Raw genomic sequence first — 23,980 nt, forward strand, 5'->3', positions numbered from 1 at the left:
CCAAAAAAATAGGTGAAAAATTATATTTCCTTAGGTTGCCTATAAGCAATATCTTGGCAGACTAGTGATAATTGGAAGTTTCTCTCTCAAGGATTCAAAAGTAATCCAGGCTATAACTTACTGGGTTCATTTTACCAATTCTTCCTTATTCACTCACCTTGATAAATGTCTCTTTAGACCTCTGTTTCTCTCCAAAACATTCAGCATCTATAGCTCTCCCCCTAAGTACAACTGGGAAATCTCTAGGTTTGAAAACTAGAGCCCTGCTAACTGATCTGTACTGTAACCAATTACTCCATAGCCTTCTTCCCAAACAGGCCACTCTCATTCTGATCTGAAAGGTTGGTGCCATTTCTGGGTGGTTCTGTGTTTTCAGTCTGAAGGGTCTAGGTACAGTGTCACTGGTGGGTCTCACTACATGTCTGCCACCACCGCTGAATGAGCACCCCCATAACAACCCATCCTGAGCTCTCTACTTAGATTTTACTTACCTAGTGACAAACTGTTAGGAACACAAGTAACAATCATTTCCCAAGAACTCTCCTCTTGAGGAAGGGCAGGAATCTGAGGCACAAAGGAGAAAGAACACCCATAAATCATCAGCCTACTTCCTCCATACTCTGGATTCAGGGGAACCTAGGACTATCCCATCCCTAACCAAATGACTATTTTAAGTCTGAATGAAAGAATACCATTGTTCTCCTAGAAGACTATTACGAAGGACAAAAAGTCAGCGTGGGTAGACTTCAGAGAGATGTGACAATGCACAAAGAAAGAGGGCAAGTGCTCCTAAAGACTAAGCTTCCTGGGGTAAAAAGAGCTAAGGTCAGAGCCCAAAGCACACCCTTCCTCCATATCTAATGCAGAAGCCGCTGACTTCAGAAGTCAAAGACGGTGGGGCGACAGTAGCGGGCAGTGAGACAAGCCCTGGATTGAGTCAAGAGGTCGTGATTCTAGTCTCTGCTCTGCCACTGACTTGTTCAATGACCTGAAGCAAGTCACTCAATTTCAACTGTGATTTTTTTCTTATCTGTGAAATGAAATTGAAAAACTAGATATCTCAAGTTTCCTTTAGTCACAACATTCTGTGACGCTTTGATTCTAAAGACATGGGAAAAGAGCAAAAACCTTAAATCAAGCCCTTCAGTCGGTCTTTGATTGACACTGGTTTTTCATCATTTTATTTGAAAAGTACTAACTGAACAGCTACTACGAGTCAAGCAGTGAGATCACCTCTTGAGAAAAAGCTGAGTCAACAGCATGGATCCTTCCCAGCAGTTATTTTCCACAATCAGAGGTGGAGAGATTTCAGGAAAATAAGACAGCCTCTGTGTGAAGCAGAATCTCCAAAAAGACAAAGGGGAGTCTGTTGGAAGAAGGGCCCCTCCTAAGAGGAAGGTTTTAAGAACTACTCTGAATAGAAAGGAATGAATGCTATTAAAAGGCGGAGACCTGGTTTCCAGTCTAATGCAGCCCAAACCACCAGCATCTTATTTGACATTGAACAAAGACTTTTCAAACTTCTAGTCAGATTTTAATATTCATGTCAAATGTGAACCACCACACCTCTTCCTTGTGGAAAATTCTTCTTAATGTTTCCGTGGCACTTCCTCCTCGACATTCTGAAAGAATTTCACACGTTTCTACTGTGGCACTTTCCACCCTGCGTTTTAATTCTCTGAGTACATTGTCTGCCTTCGCTAACCCTGAAGACAAGCATAGCATGGGCTGGGGCTAGCACTCTCTAGGGTTGAATCCCTGTTCCACCCTTTATTAGCTAAGTGATCTTGGGTAAGTTACTTAACCGTTCTGTGCTCCAGTTTTTTCAAAGGTTAAATGGAGATGATGCTGACTACTTCAAAGAGCTGTGAGATGCATAAATGAGTTAATCGATGGGACGCATGTGCAAGTTTGCCGGCTGGTAAGCGTTCAATAAATAGTATCTGCTGTTAAACAATTATTGAGTCTAAGTCTTCACACAGTACCTACTCTGTTGCTATTAAAGAATAAAAGTTTAATGAAAGGTAGGCGGTAGCTCACATACGGGACACACATTCAACCTGCACAACTTTGTGAAGTGACAAAGCAAGTAGTATTCGATTCTGGGAAACTGTAGTACTCAGAAGTTCGTTTGCTCGCTCAAACGCATACACATGGAAACCAGGTCTCCTTACTTCCAGAACAGGATTCTCGACCAGCCTTCTCCCGTCCCTCTCCAGGGCGGGGGGGGCTCCGTCCCCTGGGCCTCCTCTCCAAAGGCCCCAGCTCGCCTGGAAAAAAAGGGCGCTGTGGTCCGGCCGCCCCGGGTCCAAGGGAGGTGCTGTGCTGGGGAGGAGCCGCCGCAGGCAGGTAGTTGACACTGCTCAGCAAGGGATCCCCGGGGCGCCGCCTACACGCCCCTGGCGACACTGGGCCGTCCCAGCCGCCCCAGCATGCCCCGACGCTCCCGGCTGGCGTGATGTCACCAGGCCGCGCCGCTGTGGAGAACCACTGCCATCTCCTCTCTAGGACGGCGGGAGAGAGAGGCTTCATCTCGGTGGTTCCGCCCGGCCTCAGAGCGCCGAGGGTCGGTGCCCCGGAGCCGGGCTGCGGGAGCTGTGCGCAAACCAGGCGCCACGTGCCTCTTTCCGAATAAGGAGGCTGAAAGGACGTGAGTGGGGGTCGACCACAGGAGCTCTTATTACGGGTTAATTCATCGTACAACACATTTATCTTCCTAAAACCTTTTCCATTGTCCTTTGGAGGTCTTCTCAAGGCTTTCACAAAACTGGCTTCAATCTTCCTTACTCACATTCTCACCAGTCAGAAAATTGGCTTTCTCTCAGGAATCCCAAACACCCTATTGCTCTGGCATCTTTGTTCAACAATTGGCCAAAAGAACAAGAGCTCTGCTTTGGGCTTATGTCCCAGATTCTCAGTGTGTGAACTTGGGCAGGTTACTTTACCTCTCTGTGCGTGTTTCCTCACTTATAAAACAGATCGTAACGGTACTAAATGTCATGGGGTTGTTCCGAGGAATAAATGAGCTTAATTCATGTGAGCAAATGTTCATCCTGTTGTATTCTCAAACCCCAGCTCCAGCCAGTCCCCATTATGCATTGGCTTCCTGACCTTTCCAGCCCTCCATAGTGCCCCTGTCCCCCATCTACAAAACTTCAGATCTTGCCTCATTCAGGAAGTATCTGCACATAAGGGCTCCCCCGTCAGGTGTGTTCCAGGGATACAGGCATGGGCAGCAGGCACCTGAGCCACTTCCAAGCGTTCCTGTCAATCAGCAGGCCCAGGAAAACGGCTGCGTGCTTAGTACCACACTCCTAGTGGGCAGCAGCAGACAGTAAACACCTGAATAAGTGGATGAGATGCAAAAGACCACTTGCTCAAATGTTCAGATGGGCTGTTTTTTCAAAATGGAGTCCCTAATTGAGAAACTCAAATCAGGTGTGCAGATGCCGCAGACTGAAATCATCACTAACCATCTTCAGCCAAAAGATGTAGAAATGTCACCTGACATGCTAGGGAACAACGCTGCGCTAGCGTTACCAGTGTCACATTCTAAGCACTTCTGTGGAATCGGCAAGTTCCCACCCCAGCCCTAACACTGCGCAGGCCAGACAGCCTAGACCTAATCATATTTTCCCTGTTAGGCTTCAAAGAATGTCTAAATCGGCAGGCTAAGCTGTGTAGAAACTAACCATGGAGGATGGTACCCAAGGCAAGACAGGATACTAGTAACAGGAATCAGGCTTAAAGCAATTTGGGCTGAGCTGCTTTCACTGAAAAGTGGAAAATGGACCGGAGGGGTGGAAACCAAAATCATTCCCCAAAACTGTGATGACCTTAGCCCTGCTGTGACCAGTAGCTGAAGGAGAGTGAAACTGAAACCACGTGGGATAAAGGCTAGATTTCTGCTAGGAAGAAAGATGCAAAATCAACTTATTTCTCACCTTCACTTACATGTAGGAAGGTCTGACTCTGAGGGCCAAGAAACTTCTTGATCTAAGGTGAGCTCCTCCCATCCTCGAGTAAGGCAACGTTAGAACTTTAAGCGGTCAATATGTTTGTGTCTTATAACAGTAACATCATGTAGCAGAGGTACGACCAATAAAGAAAAATCTGAAGGGAAAGTGAGAACACGAGTTTGTTTCACTTAACAGTTACTAGCTGTGTGACCCTGGCAAGACCAACCACCTGTTTTCCCTTTTGTTTTGAGGATCTAATGTGACTTCAGCCCTTATGTTTTTCAGAAGTCAGTAATGAAATTTCGGCACTGTGAATAAGCAACACATTCTAGTTCAATTTTATTCCAGAGCCCAAGGAAAGCCATGAGCTCAGTAAGTACTTCCAAGTTGGGAATCCTAAGCTCAACTGCTATCCTACAGGGCCTGCATCATTGTTCACCTACTGCTTATTTTCATAAAGATTCCAGTTGACGTAGCTATGCTTCAATAGCTGCATGCATTTCCCTCTTCCTGTTGGCCCTGACACCAACATATCTGAAAGCACTTTGTAAAACTATGATGGGACATTTACATGCCTAATTTACAACAAAATAAATTTTTTGCTACAAAACATTTCCTAGGGGATCTTCTACTTAATAACAACCACACACTCCGTATCTTGAGAAAAGGTTCTGAATTCTTGCTCCTTAAAACACTTCATGGGCATACTCGTGTGCTCACCATACCTCTTTTCTCCTGGTTAACTGTGGACCTAAGTCACATGTTGGCATGGAGAAATTCTGACTCAATATTTTAGTTGAGCTCAACAAATATTTATTGAGCAACTTCTAAGTGCTAGACTGTAGATACAAAGATGAATAAATATCACATGGCCTCTGCCCTGATGGAGCTGACAGTTCAGTTCGAACAGAAAGATTTGTAAACAAGTCATCACAATGTATTTAACATGAAAATAAGATGAAGATACAAAATACAGAAATAATTAAAAATAGGTGAGGTCAAAGACAGCTTTAAGGCAATGTTGCCTGAACACATTTATAAGTGACAAATGGAGCTTTCCAGGCAAGCAGAAGGAAGAGAATTTAGGTAATAGGGATAGTACGTGCAAAGGTGGCAAAGTAGAGTTCAGGGGTGATGTAGAACCCCAGGAATTTGCACTATAGAACAGAATGTGCAAGGCAGGGAATGACAGCTGAGAATGGCAATATAAGCACAGGCCAGAAGAGACCTCCCATGCCTCTTTAGGGGGCTAGAGCTTTATCCTGAGAGAGAATAGTGCTGCCACTGTTGTCTTGCAAAGACCATCCAGAAGAAATGTGAAAGGTGGCCTAGTAGGGCAAAAAACTTGAAGAGTGGTTAAAATAAAAAAAAAAAAAAAATCCCTCGGAAATAAATTGGGGAGCCGGGCTAAAGCAACAGCAGTGAAGATTTAGGAAATAACATCAACAGGATACAGTGGTCGATTGGATATGAAGACTCAAGAGGGAAGATTGAGAAAGAGGACAATTCTTAAGTTTGAGGCCAAGCTGGAGTGACTGTACACTTAGTGGGCCAACAGCTGAGAGCAAATTAGGAACAAACATTTGCAAGTGTGAGAATATGGGATGAGGGCAGTGATGAGTACCTTTCCTTCCTGTTTCCCCAGGAAGTGAAAATGGTACCACTCTATTAGCTTGAGTAAAACACAAGAGTTGTGCCCATTTGAGAAAATATTTCTAACAAGAACTTAGACATTTTTCACAATTAAGGTTTTACCATTTTTTCCTCAAGAAAACTCTCCTTATCCTTCCTCTTCTCCACTCAAGACTCTAGAGACAGCAGTGTATAAACATTACGTTAAATACCTACATATCAGGAAGTTGCTAAAGTTTCTAGTGGGCAAAGATTAGAAAATATTAATCCGACAAATATTTATTGAACATTTACTATGTGCTAGCAATAAGTTCTATTGTTATTTTTCATTTGGAAAGTATAAATACATTGACATTTGCTTTCAGTATACTATATATATTTTTTATAAACATAAAAACTTTTCGTTGGGTTATTTTTGCCAATAAGGTATACTAATTTACTCAAATATAAATTGCCCTGTGCCAGGTTTTGAGAAGATAATCTTCACAGCTGGAGAGGGAAAAGTATATGTGACATTTCTGCCACATTCCTTTTAATGGTAATTAAGGGCTCAAAGCAATGGTTACAAGACAGTTGCTCTGGAAAAAAATCAATGCTGAATTCCAGTAATCAACCATTCCAAAATCATCTTGCCTTTGTTTTTAATAATCATATTTTAAAAAACTGCATAAGCTTCAGAACATAGAAATGATTTCAAATACCATTCAGACTGTCCTCACTTAACCTTCCGGAGCTGAATCTCTGGGAAGCAGTTTGAACATAAAAGAGAGTGAGGATATAGAGGAAAACACATGCCCTTTCTCTCAAAAGACTAAAACACTATCAAAGTCAGTGGCAACCCGTGACATCTTGATTTTCAGAGATCTGAAAGAGAAAATCCTCTCTAGAGCTCTTTCCAAATCCATCCCATGAGAAGTGTTTCCCCAGGTACTCCAAACTTGCAGCGAAGGTTAAGTATCCAGGAATAAGATGGGTCTGATAAAAACAGAAACATCTGAAATCTAACGAATCTATGGTCATAGCCATCACCAGCAGTCTAGCACAGGCTATTTCCCTCCTAGGTAAACCAGGAGTCCTCTGGGACAAAGGCTGGGCCTTCCTCTCCATGGCCCTCTGAGCAAATCTAACTCCCTTCCCACAAACCGGCATCAAAAGAAGTCTCTCTCAACCTATTTCCTTACTAGCCCCCAGTTGCCCTCCAGCTGGAAAGGATCAGGGAAGATCTCTCTCACCGATAGAGCCTTTTTTTTTTTTTTTAAACCAACAGACCTATAGTGATCAGCCCAGTTCTTGCCACTTATTTCATCTGTTGAATGAACATGGGTTGTCTTTTACTTGTCTCCCCTTCATGGGACCACTTCCACAGGATGAGCAGCCTCCCCCACAGGAGCATGGGTAGATCTACCTGAGACATCTGGAGGCTACTCAGCTCTACCTCAGGACTGCTGCCGCCTCCACAGTGACAGTGTTTGGAAAAGCGCCTCGGCCTGCTGGTCAGTGAACATACGACAAGTTTGGAAGGTGGAGCAGGGGTGTTCTAAGGGATCACAAGTGCTAACTTAACAAATGGCACCTCAAGGTATGAGAGTCACATGAGGAGACGAGTGACAAGCAGCAGTATTTACTGAAAAGCAGGAACCTTCTTTCTACCCTGTACTCCCAGGTGCTCACCTGTAGGCTCTGCATTTTCCAAGTCCCCACCTACATTTCTGAAAACGCACTTTTGAGTGCAGTTAGCCAAGGCTCCTTCACCCTTCGCTCCAGGATCTCCACTTGCCCCTCTCTCCGCAGCCAGATTACTAGCCACTGTTTCTAGAAACTGTCAAAACCTAATGTCAGGTTCATTCACCACTGTGAAGTTTCTGATGTCTAAAAAGGACTGAACTATGTCTGAAGAATTTTCCACATTCAATGCATTCGTAAGGCTTCTCACCAGTGTGAATCCTGTAATGTTCACTAAGGTGTGCGTATTTGCGGAAGGTTTTCTCACACTCGCTACATTTATAAAGCTTCTCACCAGTGTGAGTTCTATGATGTTCAGTAAGAGACGAGCTATGAGCAAAGGCTTTCCCACATACTTTACATTTATAGGGCTTCTCTCCAGTATGAATTCTCATATGTTGAGTGAGGCAGGTATTCTGATTGAAGCCCTTCCCACATTCATTGCATTTATAAGGTTTTTCTCCAGTGTGACTTCTCTGATGCCGAATAAGGCAAATGCTCTGAATGAAGGCTTTGCCACACTCAGTGCATTTGTAAGGTCTCTCCCCTGTATGAATTCTCTGATGTTTAGTGAGTGGGGTACTCTGAGTAAAAGCTTTGCCACATTCCTTACATTTATAAGGTTTCTCTCCAGTATGAATTCGCAGGTGTTTAATAAGGGATGGACTCTGACAAAAGGCTTTGCCACATTCCTTACATTTATAGGGTTTCTCTCCAGTATGAATTCTCTGATGCTGGGAGAGATTTGCCTTTGTTTGGAAAGTTTTCCCACATTCATCACATTTATGAGGTTTCTCCCCCGAGTGAATTCTCTGATGTTGTATAAGATTTGAGTGTTTGCGAAAAGAAGAGCCACATTCATTGCATAAATAAGGTTTTTCACCAGTGTGAATTCTCTGGTGATGAATGAGGTGTGTGTTCTGATTGAATGCCTTCCCACACCTATTACATTTATAAGGTTTCTCTCCAGTGTGAATTCTCTGATGTTCGCTGAGGTGTGAATGATTACGGAAGGAATTCCCACATTCCTGGCATTTATAAGGTTTCTCTCCAGTGTGGATCCTCTGATGCTGAGTAAGAAAGGATCGACATCGAAATGTTTTCCCACAGTGCTCACATTTGTATGGTTTCACTCCAGTGTGAATTCTCTGATGCTGAGCAAGGAATGAGCTACGACTAAAGGCTTTCCCACATTCTTCACATGCATATGGTCTCTCTCCAGTATGAGTTCTCTGATGTTGGGTAAGGGATGAGCTCGCCGTAAAAGATTTTCCACATTCATTACATTTCCAAGACTTTTTCCGTGTAGAGAGGGTCGGGCATTTACTTTGGTCTGAAATCTCATTGGTGTGTATGCCACCTGTCTCCCACTGGTGTAGGCTCTCTTCTGTAGAAACCCTGAGATGTGTAACAAGGCTTGAGGTCAAAAGCAACCTTTTCTCAAAATTATATTCTTGGCTAATCATTTCAGGAGGTGCTTCCCTGTGGATGAAAGTTATTCCCCCGAAACCTCCATCCTGGAAAAAGCATGACCCAGGAACTTCTCTGGGAGAGTTCTCCTTCATGCTCTCACATGCATATTTTTCTTTAAATGTAGAATCCTGGGATTCATCTTCTTGGAGTCTCTTTTCTACTATCCCTGGTGAATCCATTTCAGAGACATCCTGCTCTGGAAGAGGCTTGTTCATCCAACCTGTAAGAAACCATCAGAATGAATATCTCTTGTGCACGGCAGAAATGGAGGCCCCTGAAGTTCTGGGACCTAACTTGTATAGGTCTTAATAAGGATATATTACTTGTCCCAATAAAAGTGGGACAAGTAATTCAAAGTTGCAAACGATAGAACAGATTTGCGTCGAGATAAGGTGATCACCATTAACGAGGAACCCCATAAAGATGGCAGCTACAGACACCCAGGCAGTGAAAGCACCAGAGACGACAGAGATGAGGGGAAAACAACAAACAACAACAGGCTAATGATTAGGGCAAGACAGGAAACATGGACGGTTTATATTTAAGGAATGGGGAATAGTGGGAGAATGTAAAAGAGCAAATGTAGGAAATGAGAGAGAAAAAGAGTACTGGGGAAAAGCTGGCCCAAGAGATGCTAACCCACATCCACCCTCAGTCTCCCTAAAAGAGGGTCATTTTATCTCCTGAGCTTCATTCAGTTCTTTTTGTAAAATTTCCAAAGCCCTGCTGTTTCTCCCACTGGTTGTCCTTAATCACTCACCTGGACAAATCTCTTGTCCAATCTCTCTCTCTTCAGCTCCTTGCATACTCGACATCCAAAAATCTTCTCCTTGCTTTAAATGTAAAACACTTCAAGGGTGGAAAACTGGAAGACCTGCTCACAGGGAAAAAAAGGGTGGAGGAGGGGATATCACTGTCTCAGTAACAGGAAATTGAGAAAGAGCTGTCACCTAAGGATACTATCTAATAACTCACACAAAATTTGTCAGGACTGCAATGTGACTTCATCAGTAAGAATCAGAGTTGGCTTTCAGCCTTCTAGGTTCACAAACTCCATGTGTCAACAGCCCAAGAAGTAACAGCCAGACAGACTAACAAACATTCAAATGCTTGATCAATAATCAATAGTTACTTATAATGATAAAGATAACTATGAAGTGGATAGGAATATTCATGTTAATTGAAACACTCTGTCCATTATACTATAATCTATGTGAAAAGTCAATAAAAGAAAAAGCTGCATGGGAAAATGGCCTCATAGCAAGGCTAACACATTAAGTCTGATCCACCCACTTCTACTGTATGCCTGGAACTGGACAGTAGTTAGAGAACTCTATTTGATACAACCTAGATACACAGATTGTCCTTTCTTCTAAATGTCTTATCAAACAGTTTTCTTTAGGCACAGTTCAATATAAGAGTGTAGCCTGAAGATTAAATAAAACACTTTGTCAACTAACTTTTGACTTATAAAAGAGCTCCAAAAGAGCACAGTTTCCCGTGTCTGCAATGTCAAAAGCACAACTGTTTATCCAAAAGGTCTCTCCATATAATCTTGGCATGAGAAGTAAAATTGGCAGCATTATTTCAAGGAAAAAGGGAGACAGAGAGACAGTTTTACCATAATTGAGAGCTCAGAAGGCACAAAAGAGCTTCAGCAGGCTGTGTCTGCTGAAGTGCATAATAAGCCCGGTCTTGTGGGCTTCTCATAAAGGCCTGTGCCTCTGTGGTGAGTTTTAAAAGTTTAAGAGAATCCTATCTGGGATTTCCAGTTCCTCTTCCACAGTTGGGACATAAAGGGAACCCAGCACACAATCCTACAGAGACTCATGAAGCTGAGAGGGGATTGGGAATGATCAGCTGGATGGTAGAGAACAAGTCAACATGCCCCCTGCCCAGAGCTTACATCACAGCCGGACAAAGACATAAACCAGTAGTTACAAATATGGGGATTATCTAAGTGGGAATATGAGGTGCTATGGTACCTAGTCTAGTCTGGGAAAGAAAGCCCCCCTGAAGAAGAAATAAATAGGAATTAGACAAGTGAAGAGGGAAAAGAATATACCACAGAGATGAAAACAGAATATACAAAAGGAATCAAGCTGAATACCTTAGGAGAATGAAAGAAATCGAGTAAGTCAAAGTATTAAGCACCAGAAACAAGACATGAAGCCTGAGTCAAGCAAAGTGCAGATCAAATACAATCCTGCAAACCATTTTAAGGCATTTACCCTAAAGTGAGCACAAAGCCATTGAAGGGATTTGAAAAGTTTGAAAAAAGACATTATTAGATCTGCTGTTTTAAAAAAACACATTCTCTGTCCATAGCAACAGAGAAAAGAAATATTCAAGGGGTGGAGAGGCAAGGTGAAGGCTGAAAGACCCCTTGGGAAGTTATTTCAGCAGTCCAATAAGGGACTGGACTACCTAAGAGACAAAATCCACAAGACTGAATGAATACTGGGGCAGGGGACGGGGCGGGGAGAGGGAGAAGTCAAAGATAATTTGCTGGGTTTTGGCATGAGTGATGACAATACTCTTTAGTGAGAGTGGAACACTGGTTTGGGGAGGAAGAAGATATCTTTAGTTTAGAAGTATCCAAATAGAAAGTAGGCATACATATTTGGAACAGAGGAGAGGGATATGTGCTGAAAACTTGTATTTAGAGTATTTGTCATAAAGAGAGTAAATGAAATTCTGGGAATAACAGATAAAATCATCAAAGGAGTGTGGCTAAGAAAACCTCAACAGTGAGTTTACACACTTGAGAGGAAGTTTAACTTTGGCTTTTGATTTTAGTTAGTCCTAATCCCTGAAGAGAAATAAATAATTTAATGTATGATAAAATCAGCATTTATAAAAAATTGATTACTTATAAATTATGTTGGGACTGTTGCTTACCTACCTGAAAAAAACACCTAGTGAGATTCGTACCTCACACCATACACCAAAATAAAGCTAAACTGATTAAATAATTAAATATAAAAAATAAAACTGCAAAATAAAATATTAATAAATAATTAATTTCAGGGTTAGAATAGCCTTTTCTAAACATTATGTGAAAAAGAAAAAACCACAAAGACAAAACTAGATAAATCTGGTCACAGAAAAACAATAGTCTCTATATCCAACAATCTAGAAAAAATTATTTTAATTTATACATCAAGGAATAGATATACCTAACAGATAAAAGACTTCTTATTAACAAGAAAGGAAAAGATGAATTGAGAGAAAAATGTTTAGGTACAACAAATAGACCAATATTACAAAAGGCCAATAAGCATATCAAAACAAAGTTCCATTTCAGTGGTAATCAAAGAAATGCAAAGAATGAAGAATCGATTTTTATATCAAGTTTGAGGGTTTGTTTGTTTGTTTTTTAATGCTAAAACTCAAGACCAGCAAAGGAACAGGAAAAAGGAGTTTCTCCTTTTTCATCACAGGGGAGCATGTAAACTGGTATCATCTTTCTAGAGGTCATCTGACATCTTACGCTGAAGGATCGGATGCAGTTGGGACACAGTGATTACCATTTCGTGGGTATAGGAACCCAGACAATACTCATTATGTATATATAACACTGTATCTTAGAAGACCCTCAGAGTCATCAGCATATGTCATAAAAATGCCTACATACTTTGACCCAGTAATTCTACTATTAGAACTTTCTCATAGAGAAGTAACTTCCCAGAGAGAAAACTGAATCCTTTTGTTACTTATTAAAAAAAAAAAAAAAAAAAGTCCCCAGCATAGTTGTTGGAAAATACAATTTTCTAGTGAGGCTTAGCAAATTATGGTACTTCCACTTGGTGGAAATTATATAGACATTAAGAATAAAATTAAAAATAAAAATATGTGGCCATTTGGAAAAATACTTATGTTATATGTAAATGGGAAAAAATGCAGGATATTAAAATTTCAAGTATAACATGACATATATGTATGTCAAATATGCATATAAATAAGATCAAGGAGAATTAATCAATCATCAATCACTATATGGTAAAAACTGATTTTTCCTTCTAGTTCCAAATTTCCTCTATTATCTTTATTTTCCTTTAAAAAAAACTAACTTAAATCTCTAACAATAACAAATTCTTCACCATGATCACCTTGAATAAGCTTATGGTAAACGTTTGTTTTAAGGCCTATTTTTTGTAATGCTTGAAAATTTTCCTGCACACACACAAAAAAACACTTCTGAATGAGAGAAAAGTGAAAAAATATAAACAGAGATGAGGACAGAGATTTATGTACAAAGATCACATTATTATAATTGTAAAAATAAAACCAGAAATAAACATGGATAGCATATCAGTATGAGATTTTGAAACTATTAAAAATCATGTTTTTAAAGAATATTCATGATGAAATAGTTTGTTAAAAGAGGATACAAAACACTAAAACAAAAATATGCACACATATACCAGCACTAAGTAAGCATTCAATAAACAGAAACAATACAGATATTTGCAACACACACACACAACAAAGGAAAACCAAAATGTTAACACAGTGGTCCCTAAGACATTTAACAGGTTGCTTTGTCCTTTATATTCTTGTATTTATTTTATTTTCCCTATAATAAACATGCATTACTTTTGTAGTCAGAAAAATAGTTATTTTAAAAATGACAATTCTCGCTCATGGGTTTTAATACCCAAAAAACAAATCAAAACAAAGGCCAGATCCAAAGGATATGGTATTGGCCTCCCATTCATAAGATTAAACTGAATTGGACCGGGAGTCAAGAAACTGCTCTGTCATAGCCTATGTAACTGGGCCTGCATGACAGGCTACTTAATTTAAAAAGGTGACAAATTAGATAATATCCATGAGTCCTTCCAGCTCTAACATTCTGTAAATCCTTGATTAAATGAGTTAATTCACAGGAAGCATTTATGAAGATCTGCCACAAAGTAGGTACTAAATGGGTTAAACTAAAACCTATGGAGAAGAAAGGGCATCTTTGTGACCACCACTAGCCTCCAACTGTGGATGGATCATCTTAGCAGTCAGAAGTTCAAGTCAAACTGCAAACTTTTTCTGTAAAGGACTATAAGGTAAGTATTTTAGGCTTCATGGGCTAAACGGGCTATTATTGTCTCTCTGTCACTATTCAACTTTGCCTTTATAGTCTGAAAACAGAACTAGACAATATGTAAACAAATGAGCTTAGCTGTTTCAATAAAACTTTACAAAAACAGGTGGTACAAAAACATGGGCGACAGTTTGCTTACTCCCTGGTCTGTAAATTCTCCAGAAAAAAAAAATGTACAGATGTTTTCACAAGTGCCTCGTGTAGAATAATCTCATTTTTAGTGATTTTAAGATGCGAAAAGGTTCTGTCTGAATCCAGATTTGGGGTGAGATGAGTATTCTGGTGAAGGGTAAAAGGAAACAAGCTTTCAATAGCTTCATCCTGTTAAAAGTAATAAGGAGCTGGCTTCCTCCACATACCCTTTAAGTTTGTTCCCCGCTGCTACCTCCTTAACCCCTCGAAAATTAGCTGAAGGATTCTGGGCAAGCCAGGTGGTGTTTTTCAAGAATCTGAAACCACAATTCTTTCAATAAGACCACATTTAAATGTACACTTTTTTGGACTTGTCAATTGGCCAAAAGTAACACACTCAGGCTGCAGCTGCACGCTGGCTCTACCTCTTCTACAATCTTAGGTCACTTACTAGCAATGTGTCCTTGGACAAATTATTTAGTTTCTCCGTATCTCAATTTTCTCGTTAAAAACTACAAATAGTTGTTGTGATGGTTAAATAAGTTAGCACAGCTGCTTCAAACAGTGCCTGGAACATGTTAAGTGCTAAGTAAATGTAGTGTAGTCATAAAAACCTGCTCACATATATCTTATCTTCCAGCCCTAGACTGAAAGCATCTTCTCATTTGGTAGGCTTCAAAGTCACTCATTCTGTAACCCCGCCCCTGGATTCTGTGTAATACTGGCAAGTAACAGGTAGCAGAATTTTGATGGAAAACACTGACGTTTGCACACGTGCTATCACACTACATGCTGTCAACTGAGCCTTACACAAGAAGGCAGGGATTACTAAACAGTCCAACTTTAGAAATCAAACAGCTTCTGTATCCCTGGGAATTACAACCCAAATCTCGGAGAGTCCCCACCTAGTGCGCTTAGTACTATTTGCCGTCTCCTATTACGACGGTCCCTATAAAAGTTTCGGAGCTGCAGGACCGACTGGGGGAGGAAGTAGCTGGCATCAAGACCGAGAACTCTAAGCCCCGGGATTCCGTTTCCGAACACGGGTCCTAGCTCTTGACCATTTATCCATCACACAGTCATCATTCGTTCGTTCATTCACTCTGCCATCTTCTCAGCCGTCTGCTCTGGGCCGGGACGGGCCGGGTACTGAGCCCGGGCGAACGCAGCGCTGAGGCCGCCGAGAGTTCTCACCGCAAGCGCGGGCAGCATCCCCGAAGAGTACGAATGGGGAGCAGGCTTCCTACACCAGACTCCGGCCGGCCGCCCCCCAATTGCTGCCGGCGGAGCCGCTCTGTTCTCCTCCCTGGCGCCCCGCCCGCTCACCGTGAGGTCCGGAGACTCCCCTCAGGGCGGTCACTACCGCCGCAGACGCGTCCGGAATCCCCGGACGCACGGCTCCCCGCCGCGGCCGGAAGAGCAGTGGCGCGGCCGGTAGTGCGTCACCAGCGGCCCCGCGTCCGTCCTTTCGCGCCTTCCCCCCAGCTGCTTCTCTAGGAAGCAGGAGAGCATCTCGGTGGGACCCTTCAACACTGGGATTTGGGCCTCGTTTCCTTGCAAAACGCTGCCGTGTTTGTGATGTCCTAGGAAATACTGCTTTGGTCCGAAACAGCGACTACCTCATCTCTCAGGAAAACTGTAGATGGGGGCGTTAGAGTTGGAAAGGGTACTGGGTGAGAGTCAATGGACCATCTCAGCAAGGGACTAGAATATTCCATGTGCTAAAAGTCCCCGACTAAGCGCCTTGAATGAGCCATTATTTAGTTAGAATAATAGACAAATTCCCAATCTCGTCTCCCACATACTGACCTCAACCAGCAATATCTCTTATATTGCTGTCATACCTTAGAAAATTTCAGAATGAGATACATAAAATTCTACATTTTTATGCCACCGTTATTTCTTATTAGCCTAACTTAATCTCAAATTGATCCATGAGAAAGCAAATGCCGGTGAGCCTGGAAATGCAGGTGGGGTGAAGTGCATGGTCTCCATGATGAGGGTGCTGAGGTCCTTGGTCTCCATGACAGGGGTCTTCCACCTATGAAAACTGATGGATTGATTCTCGCTCTGCAGATACACCAACCAAGGAGACTATTTACTTATGTCAAGTAGTTAGAGAAGATGCCCTGGCCTGGGCAAGAGACTCTCTGACAAATCTTGGGTATTTGAGCTACATTAACCAAGAACAGGCTCTACTCTATTCATGAGTAATCACTTCATAATTTAAATGAAGATAACTCACACATCTTCCAACTACCTAAGTACTTCCTTGAATCTATCACAGAACATAGTTTTAAAATGTATCTGCACTAAAAGTTGTGACAAATACTAAAGCCAGGTTTGGGTATGTTTCCTTTTTGATATAATATTTCTCCTTTAAATGTCACGTGTGAAATAAATGAAGACCAACCAAATGAAAATAGACAAAGGTTATTATTTAGAGTTTGCTATAGCAGGGAAGTCGGCCACTGTTGCTTGCATCTGGCAGAGACTCAAAGGCAGATAGGAAAGTGAGAAAGCTTTATAGTGGGAAAAAGGGCAGGTTTCTAGAATATCCTGATTGAAATCTGTGGGCATGTGGAAACCATAGGTGGGCTAACTAGAGGTGGGACATCCTATGTGATTGGTCAGGGGGCGCATATTTGGCTTTCTCTGGTTGGTCCTAAGTTGGAAGCAGGGACAAATACTAAGAAAGCTGTAAGCTGTTAACCAAATTTGGGCCATTTGGGGTTGATTGTTACATGGTTATTGTTTGGCTTCCTGGATTGTTTGCTAGAGATAGTGGTCAGACATCCTACAAGTCTCACTTGTAGATAGTAGGCTGGCTTCCTGGGCTAGTTACTATAGATGATGTATTGATTTTCTGGACTGCTTACTGCAGATTGTAGGTCAGAGTTCTATTTTTATGAACTATTTTTATGGTCTGGCAATCGTATATTCAGTCTCTCACACACAGAATACATAACCTGATTTTGTTCAAGTGTCTGATAGTGTTAAACTTTGCTTGAGCCTATGCTCCTGGAAAACGGTAACAATTAAGAACCTCTCCCCCCACCCCCACTTTCACTCTGTAGTTTTCCAGGAAATGACTTACTGCAGAGAGCCACCCTTCCCCATATGACTTAGATAAGACTCACAGGTGCCCTTCTGTGTTTACCAATGACAAGGCCAGACATTAGCTGACTTTAATTAGCTGAACTTTTGTATCCACTGACAAACCTGGACAAAATACTTTCTAACTTGACTTGACTAAACTTTAGTGAAGCTTCTATGCCCCAAACCCCTAAATTCTGACCTATCCTCAGCCTGAGCCAGCAATGCAATGTGAGACAACGCCTCCTTATTATAACGGACCCTCCTGAGAATTGGCAGGCCTGAAGGAAAGGCATTTCCTGATTACCTGTCCTGTTATGACACCTGCTCTCATGCGCTCCCTCATACTGGTTCTTTCCAGTCTTGTTTATTCTTACCTATAAAAGAAAATTTTCTGCTTGATCTTTGAGATGTTTGCAGATCTTATGGTCTAAACATTCTCTCTGTTGAAATAATGCCCATCTTCTTATTGCAATAGTGCACTTCCTCTAGTTGCAATTGTCCTTTTAAATAAAATGTTTCCTGAACTAACCCTAGATTTGTCTTTTATTTGACAAGGGAAAAACCCCGTGGTAGCTTCACAGTCCTATCTACTCCCTTGCAATGGGCTGAAGGGCATTGTTATGGGAGGCAACCTAAATCTTCTACCGTGTTGGAAGGCAGCTATGAGCACATCCCCCAAAAGGAAGCTATAAAGCGGTGTTTTGACGATGTAAAAGGTAGGGTGAGACATGTCAGTCAATAAGACCTTTTTTTCATTTGCTCTGTCTCCTCCCTATAGATGGCAGATTGTTCTCCCACCCTCAAACACACTGCTGATTTTTTCCAGCCTTAGCGAGATATATTTGACTACAATGCAGATTTTTAATTGGCATGGACCGGTCTGATGTTTCCATTCAGATGGAAGGTGACCCACGCTGGGAGGCGTGGAGATCAGAAGACCTCCGAGATTCCTAGAGCGGTCGCCCCCCCCGGGCCTAGAAGTCCTCTGGCCGCACTTCGAACGCGGGCGGGCCTCGCTGGGTGCTCAAGGTCGGGGCCCCCGAGCCAGTGTTTTCCCGGTCTGTAGGAGGGCGGCCCGGAGCCCTGGTGAGCCTACGAGACCGCACACGGGGCTGAGCGGCGACTTGAGGGGACCGCGGGCTCCTAGGCTGCGCAGCGGGGCCAGATGTCGGCAGTTGGTGGGGTGGGGGGGACCGGGAGGCATCCCCGCCGTCCCAGCGCAAGGGCTTCTGTGCAGTTGATTTGAGGAGGAAAGTGTTTTGTAAGCTTCTTGGAGGGTCTGTCATTGGAGGTGGGGCGGGAGGAAGGTGATGTAGTGGAGGTGGCAGTCAGGGGACTGTCGCATTAGTTTGAGAGAGGGTGAGAGGCTCAGCCAGGGTCGTGGTCAGATAGAAAGATTTAAGGGAAATTCAAGAGGCAAAACAATCGCAAATGCCTGCGTACTGCTTAGTGTGCGCCAGACACTATTCTGAATGCTTCTTTTATTTAATCCTTACAATAACCATACGAAGAATTAAAGTTCAGAGAGGTTCATCTGCCGCAGGCCTAACAGCTACTAAGTGGCAGAGCCGGGATGGCCACCGCGGCTGTGTGGTTCCTTTCCGGCTACGCTAAGTGTCCTTTCTTTTAACCGCTGTGCTGTACAGAGGAATTGCCATTGAGGGGTATGGGAGAGAGAATAGATAAGGAACCTCTCTGGTTTCTAATTCGAGACAGGATGAGAGAGAGGATTGTTAACTGAGATGAGAACAGAAGAGAGACGGCGGGATTTTTTAGGAGAAGGCTGACCAGCTCAGCTTTGAACATGCTCGCTGGGGGAACTTTCCAGAAGGCATTGGCTAGATGTCTCTGGGGCTAGGGAAAAAGTTGATCAGATTTGGAAGTCATAACTAAGCCATAACTGACAGGTGATGGCTGCGACCATGAGAATGAATGACAGAGCTTAAGGCAGAGATCACAAACTAGAGGCTCATGGGCCGGATCAGACTCACTGATGTGCTTTTTGTCCTATATGTTTTTGTGAAACTATCGAATTAGTTGCCAGCTTTTCACCATTAGATGCTAGTGGTGTTTCTTGAAAAAAAATCTAGATTGGTGGTGTTTCTTGAAAGACCGGAAGGCTACTTAGATGGGCATGCACACTCCGGTTCATCTCATCCCTCAGTTCTCCCTGTTGTTTTATGTAGTCCTGCTGGTTTTCATGCTTTGCATTCCCTGCCTGACCCCTAACGTATTGAATCGAACCTCTGACTTAGCAAGAGCTAGAGGAAAAAACGAGGTAAGATAGAGTCCTAGGGGCATTGTCATTCAAGGACAGAGGAGTCAGCAAAGCAGTTTTGGGGGAATATAATAGTTTATATACTATCCTCGTGCTCAGGAGTAGACCCTTCATTTGGGAATCTCCCTAAATTCTGAGGCTCCCCAAGCCTGAACAGATTGCTGTGTAGGTGAGGGGGGCCTCTTCAGCAAGTGTGGGGCTGGCCCCAGTGAGGAGGGCAGTGAGAATGAGAGGTTATGACAGTTTGTTCCAAAGCAGGACTGAGAGAGAGAGAGATTTAAGGTGCAACTAGAGAGCAGAGTAGGAATGGAAAGAACAAGAATTGAGGAAGGAAAAAGGGGGCGATGAAAAGGGGAGGGAAGCAGAAGGGAAAAGGGAAGAGATGTGAGGGGCGGGGAAGAATGTACAAGAGAAGCAATGGGAAGAGGACAAGGGGGACAGACCAGAAAAGGATATGACCTCTGTTCCGTTGCTGTCACCTGCAGGCCCCGCCTCCCTCTCCAAGCTCATCGTCAGCAGGAAAGTGAGTTTTCCCCCAGGTCTCTATCTCTTGAATTCCCTGTAGACCTGGACCGCCTCCTGCGCTCCAGTGGGCTGTTTCAGAACCAGCAGCGCTCCCAAAAGGTGCCCAGCTCTGCTCCAGCTTGGCTGGAAAACAAATGTGGACAAGGAGAGGTGCGCACAGCCCCGGGGTTCGGCTTGTTTCCTGCCTGAAATCGGAGGTCTTCTAACCGAGCAGAGCCTCTTTGTTGGCTTCTGCGTGAATGCCGAGCCCACTGCCTCCTCCCCACCCCCTCCTCTCCCTCCCAGATGCCACATTGGGAGTGTAGATATTCTGTAGACACATGAATGTCTACAACATCTGTTGATGTCATCACTTGAAAATGTTTTGTCTCTGCCATAGGAAACAGATGACATTTTTCTCTTTTTCGTATCTTTTGTTAGATTATGGTTAAATCTGAGATTGAGGAGTTGGTTCCAAAGGAGGAAATATCAGAAGAAACAGAGCTACACAGAATCACCTCCAGAGAACTTCCGAATGGTGGTCCCCAAGGAGGCAGGATACGGAAACTGGGATGACACTCTGAGAATTCATCAGCAAAGTCCTTCCTGACAGGGAGATGTTGAGGTCAAGGACCAGAAACTTAAAGCCAGCAGAAACCAAGGATGCAGAACCCTCCCCAGATGAGAAAAAGCCAGAAAGGTAAAGAGTTTGAAAACTGCTTTGATCTAGCCTCAGAGAGTATTTCACATTGGAGAATCCACAGGGAAAAGAACAAGGAGCCAGTTTCAGAAGTCAGAGCACAAGTCGCAGCTTACGAAAGGCTTCGGTGTGTCGCCCCACTGGCAGCCAAGTTCTGAGAAGCCCGAGGAGGGAAGGGCCGCCAGGCAGGACCCAAAGCAGAAAGGAAGAGAGAGTGTCTGGGTGTGTCACCCTCAGAGACAAAAGTGCCCTTGAAGAGGAAAGCGGGGGTGGAAAAAAGTACGTAGGAAGGAAACCCTTTATCTGTCAGGAGTGTGGCAAAAAGCCTTTGGTCAGAGTGTAAACCTCATTGTGCACCAGAGACTCCACGCTGGGGAGAAAACTTTTCTGGGTAATGATTGTAGGAAAGTCTTCAGTCAGAGGTCATACCTCATATGACATCAGAGGGTCCCCAGCGGTGAGAAACCCTGTGGATGCCAGGCACGTGGGAAGAGCTTCCGCCAGGCTCAGCTCAGAGCGTCCACACGGGGAGAGAGCTCTTGAATGTGGTGAGTGTGGGAAAGACTTCGGTTAGAGTTCAGGCCTCACTGTCCATCGGAGGATCCACACAGGGGAGAAGCAGTTTGTGTGTAATGAGTGTGGCAGAGCCTTCAGCTGTAGCCCGTATGTTATTGTGCATCAGAGAATCCACACTGGGGAGAAACCCTATCAGTGCAATGAGTGTGGAGAATCCTTTGGACAGGGCTTCCATCTTACTCTCCACCAGGAAGCTCATTGCCGGGAAGGAACCTCACCCAGCTCCTTGGGTTAGTACCCAGTGTTAATGGGGCAGAGTTTATCCCTCAGGTTCACGTGCTTGTTTCCACCCAGGCCGGCATCTTGTAAATACTAGGTAGCGGGTGAGAGTCGATGACCTCTGCACCGCTGAAAATCCGGATCCAAACAGTCACTTCTGCTCATACCTGGCTTTGTTCTCTTGACTTCTGTCTCCAATCAGATTGTAAATTCAAGAGATAGATGCAAGATCCTCTTCCATTTTGACCAGGAACTCAGGAACTCTCCATTTCTACATCACTGATTAAATTTTAATCTTTTGGAAATTTGGGGTATCAGGAAATTCTTAACCTGACAATTTTGCAGTTGTCAAGTTGTCAAAATGTAGACTCGTAGTGTGCTAGGATTCGGGGAGCTTAGAAGGCTCACCCTGACATTTAGAATGTCGTATCCCCTTTCAAATTATCGCTGTCTTTGGAAATAACCCAAGCAGAGAGGATACATAGGATCATGAATCAAACGGATATTCACAGACAGAACTGTGGACTGAAGTTAACAGGATGAACTATAAAATCCTGTCCATCAGAGCAAGCAGTTTGAGCCTCTCCGAAGCCCCAGACCCTTGAATAGTAGACATGCTGGGAGTGGCGTCTTGAAAAGCATCAGCCTTCTCTCACCTACACTCACCAGGCTGCTAAGGGCTGAAGTCCTGGTCTTAGAGCCTGTTCCTTCCCCTCTACACTGTATAGGCCGGCCTTTTCTTAAAAAGAAAAATATAGTTATACATGTGTATATAAAAATTTTAAAGTAATAATCTCAACCATCTGCCACGTATTCAAGAAGAGATAGATGTATTACCTTCAGACTAAAAGAAAAACATGACAGGAGGAATTCAGCACACGCAAGTATGTATAGTAATGCTGATTGTTGCCCATGACCAGGAGCTGAGCATCAGCCCTCCAGATAACTCGGGATCTGGTCCTCTGTTAGGCACAGATCTGCACAGTCCACATCCCTGGTGGGTCAGTTTTAGAGATTTTACAAAACTGTACGGTCGATTCTCAAAACATCTTCGGCCACTTACTACCAGGTCAGTTCCAGCATGAGATATAGGTTCCCTTTCAGTCACTAGTAGGCAAGACAGGGGTGTTGGGGTCAGTCACCAGCTTGATTCTGGGAACAGGGAAAACCTGGGATGAGTTGTAGTTACGACCTTGACTATTAGCACAAGCTGTGCGGTGTACCAGAAGCAGTTGGAATTTCAAGGACGATCCAGAGTATAAGCAAATCTTTCTTTCCTGCAAAGTACTTTCTCATTACTCCTTTGGGAGTAATGAGAAAGAACCGGGGTACTTTCCCTAATTACAAAGTGGAGGTGTAGGGTGAGCACACCAAAGCAGGCATTCAGGAGAGCAACTGCTAATCTCATGTGTTTGCAGAGCAAGCGTACAAAACAGGCTGTGCAACTCCTTGACTCTGCTGGGCATAAGACTTGGCATCTGTGTAAAACTGCCAGCTGCCTTGGACAGAGACCCGGGAAAGGATTGCTGCACTGGAAAAGAATTCCGATGGGCCTTGTTTATGTGACATGCCAGATAACCTTGATTTAAGTACAGTTGCCAAGACAATGTGGCCTGAAACCGGCCAGAGCAGGAGCATATACTGCGCTCGTGAGCGGCGTGCAGTCTGCTAGTGGAAGGGGAATGGGAGAGCGCACTGGGCAAGCAAGACCAGTAGCTACGGCAGCCTCCTACCGACGAGCTTCGCTCGTTCAGATGAGGCTTTTAACAGTCTGCAAAGGAACTTAGGAGAGGTTTGTTAAAAGATAAATTTCTCCCCCAAAAGGTAAAACCATGACTCTTATGCAAATATAAAATGAACAGATACGTTTTAAAGATCGTGTTCAAGCCATTATTAATGAGGGAACCCATTGAGATGTTCCAACCAGTTCAGAGAAGCCAAGGAAGGACACGTTTACACGGCCTGACTCGGTGCGGTGCCCCGCCTCTTAGCGACGTGCATTACCACGGGGCTGTAGGTTGGGGGCGTGGCTTAGGGAGGGTGTGGCTTTCGTTAACCACGCCTCGCATTAGTTCCTGCTATTGGTGTGTCCTCTGCTCTTAATGGTTCCTCCCCAACTCCTGCCCTACCGTGAAGAATGTGCACCACAGGTAGGTGAGCAATGCGAAGGGGTGAGGCTGGCGTGATAGTCTGGGGCTGCAGACCTGGACAGTGGAGGCAGCCATGGGAAGAAAGGGGACAGAAGGAGGCATGGGAGAAAACTGCTAGAGGTGACCTGTGTGTCTGTCCATCCAGGATGTTGACGACTAGTTGGGTGTGCAGGACAATGAGAAAGGGTGATTCAAGAGATCTTATCCCAAGTGCTTTGAGCATCACTGACATTAACCCAGAGGGAGAGGGGACATTTTGGGAAGGGGCAGGTGGTTGGGGATTTTAACCATATGAAATGCTGGCAGTTATTTTTCATGGAGCTCCTCAACGGGCCCTGGGAGATGTCACTTTAAAAGCTCGGATGGGGAATTGGGTGGAGTCCCTGGAAAGATATGAGAGCAATGGGAGGCACCAGATCAGAGAGAGGTAGAGGA

At 43.7% G+C, this 23,980-nt stretch overlaps 1 protein-coding gene across 5 annotated transcripts in view; it reads right to left on the bottom strand.

The window, feature by feature from the left end:
- Positions 1-23,980, bottom strand: part of LOC105290303 (zinc finger protein 197) — a 68,731-nt gene that overhangs the window by 1,999 nt on the left and 42,752 nt on the right. Inside the window, exons 1-5 of one of the 5 annotated variants that reach the window (XR_002779682.1) lie at positions 15,346-15,432; positions 9,547-9,660; positions 7,263-9,006; positions 3,945-4,113; positions 492-564 (exon numbers count right to left, since the gene is read on the bottom strand). Coding sequence is in view for 2 of the 5 variants with exons in the window: in XM_011357348.2 (XP_011355650.1) it covers positions 7,433-9,006; positions 9,547-9,601 (1,629 nt within the window). In the remaining 3 variants the exon portion in view is untranslated. Of the gene's footprint in view, positions 1-491; positions 565-3,944; positions 4,114-4,274; positions 9,007-9,546; positions 9,661-15,345; positions 15,433-17,527; positions 17,546-23,980 lie in introns of those variants that run through there. The other 4 variants (XR_002779683.1, XR_895737.2, XM_011357348.2 and 1 more) reach the window with 4 other exon arrangements.

The sequence above is a fragment of the Pteropus vampyrus genome, unplaced genomic scaffold (assembly GCF_000151845.1).
Source record: "Pteropus vampyrus isolate Shadow unplaced genomic scaffold, Pvam_2.0 Scaffold35, whole genome shotgun sequence".
In the NCBI taxonomy this organism is placed as follows: domain Eukaryota; kingdom Metazoa; phylum Chordata; class Mammalia; order Chiroptera; family Pteropodidae; genus Pteropus; species Pteropus vampyrus.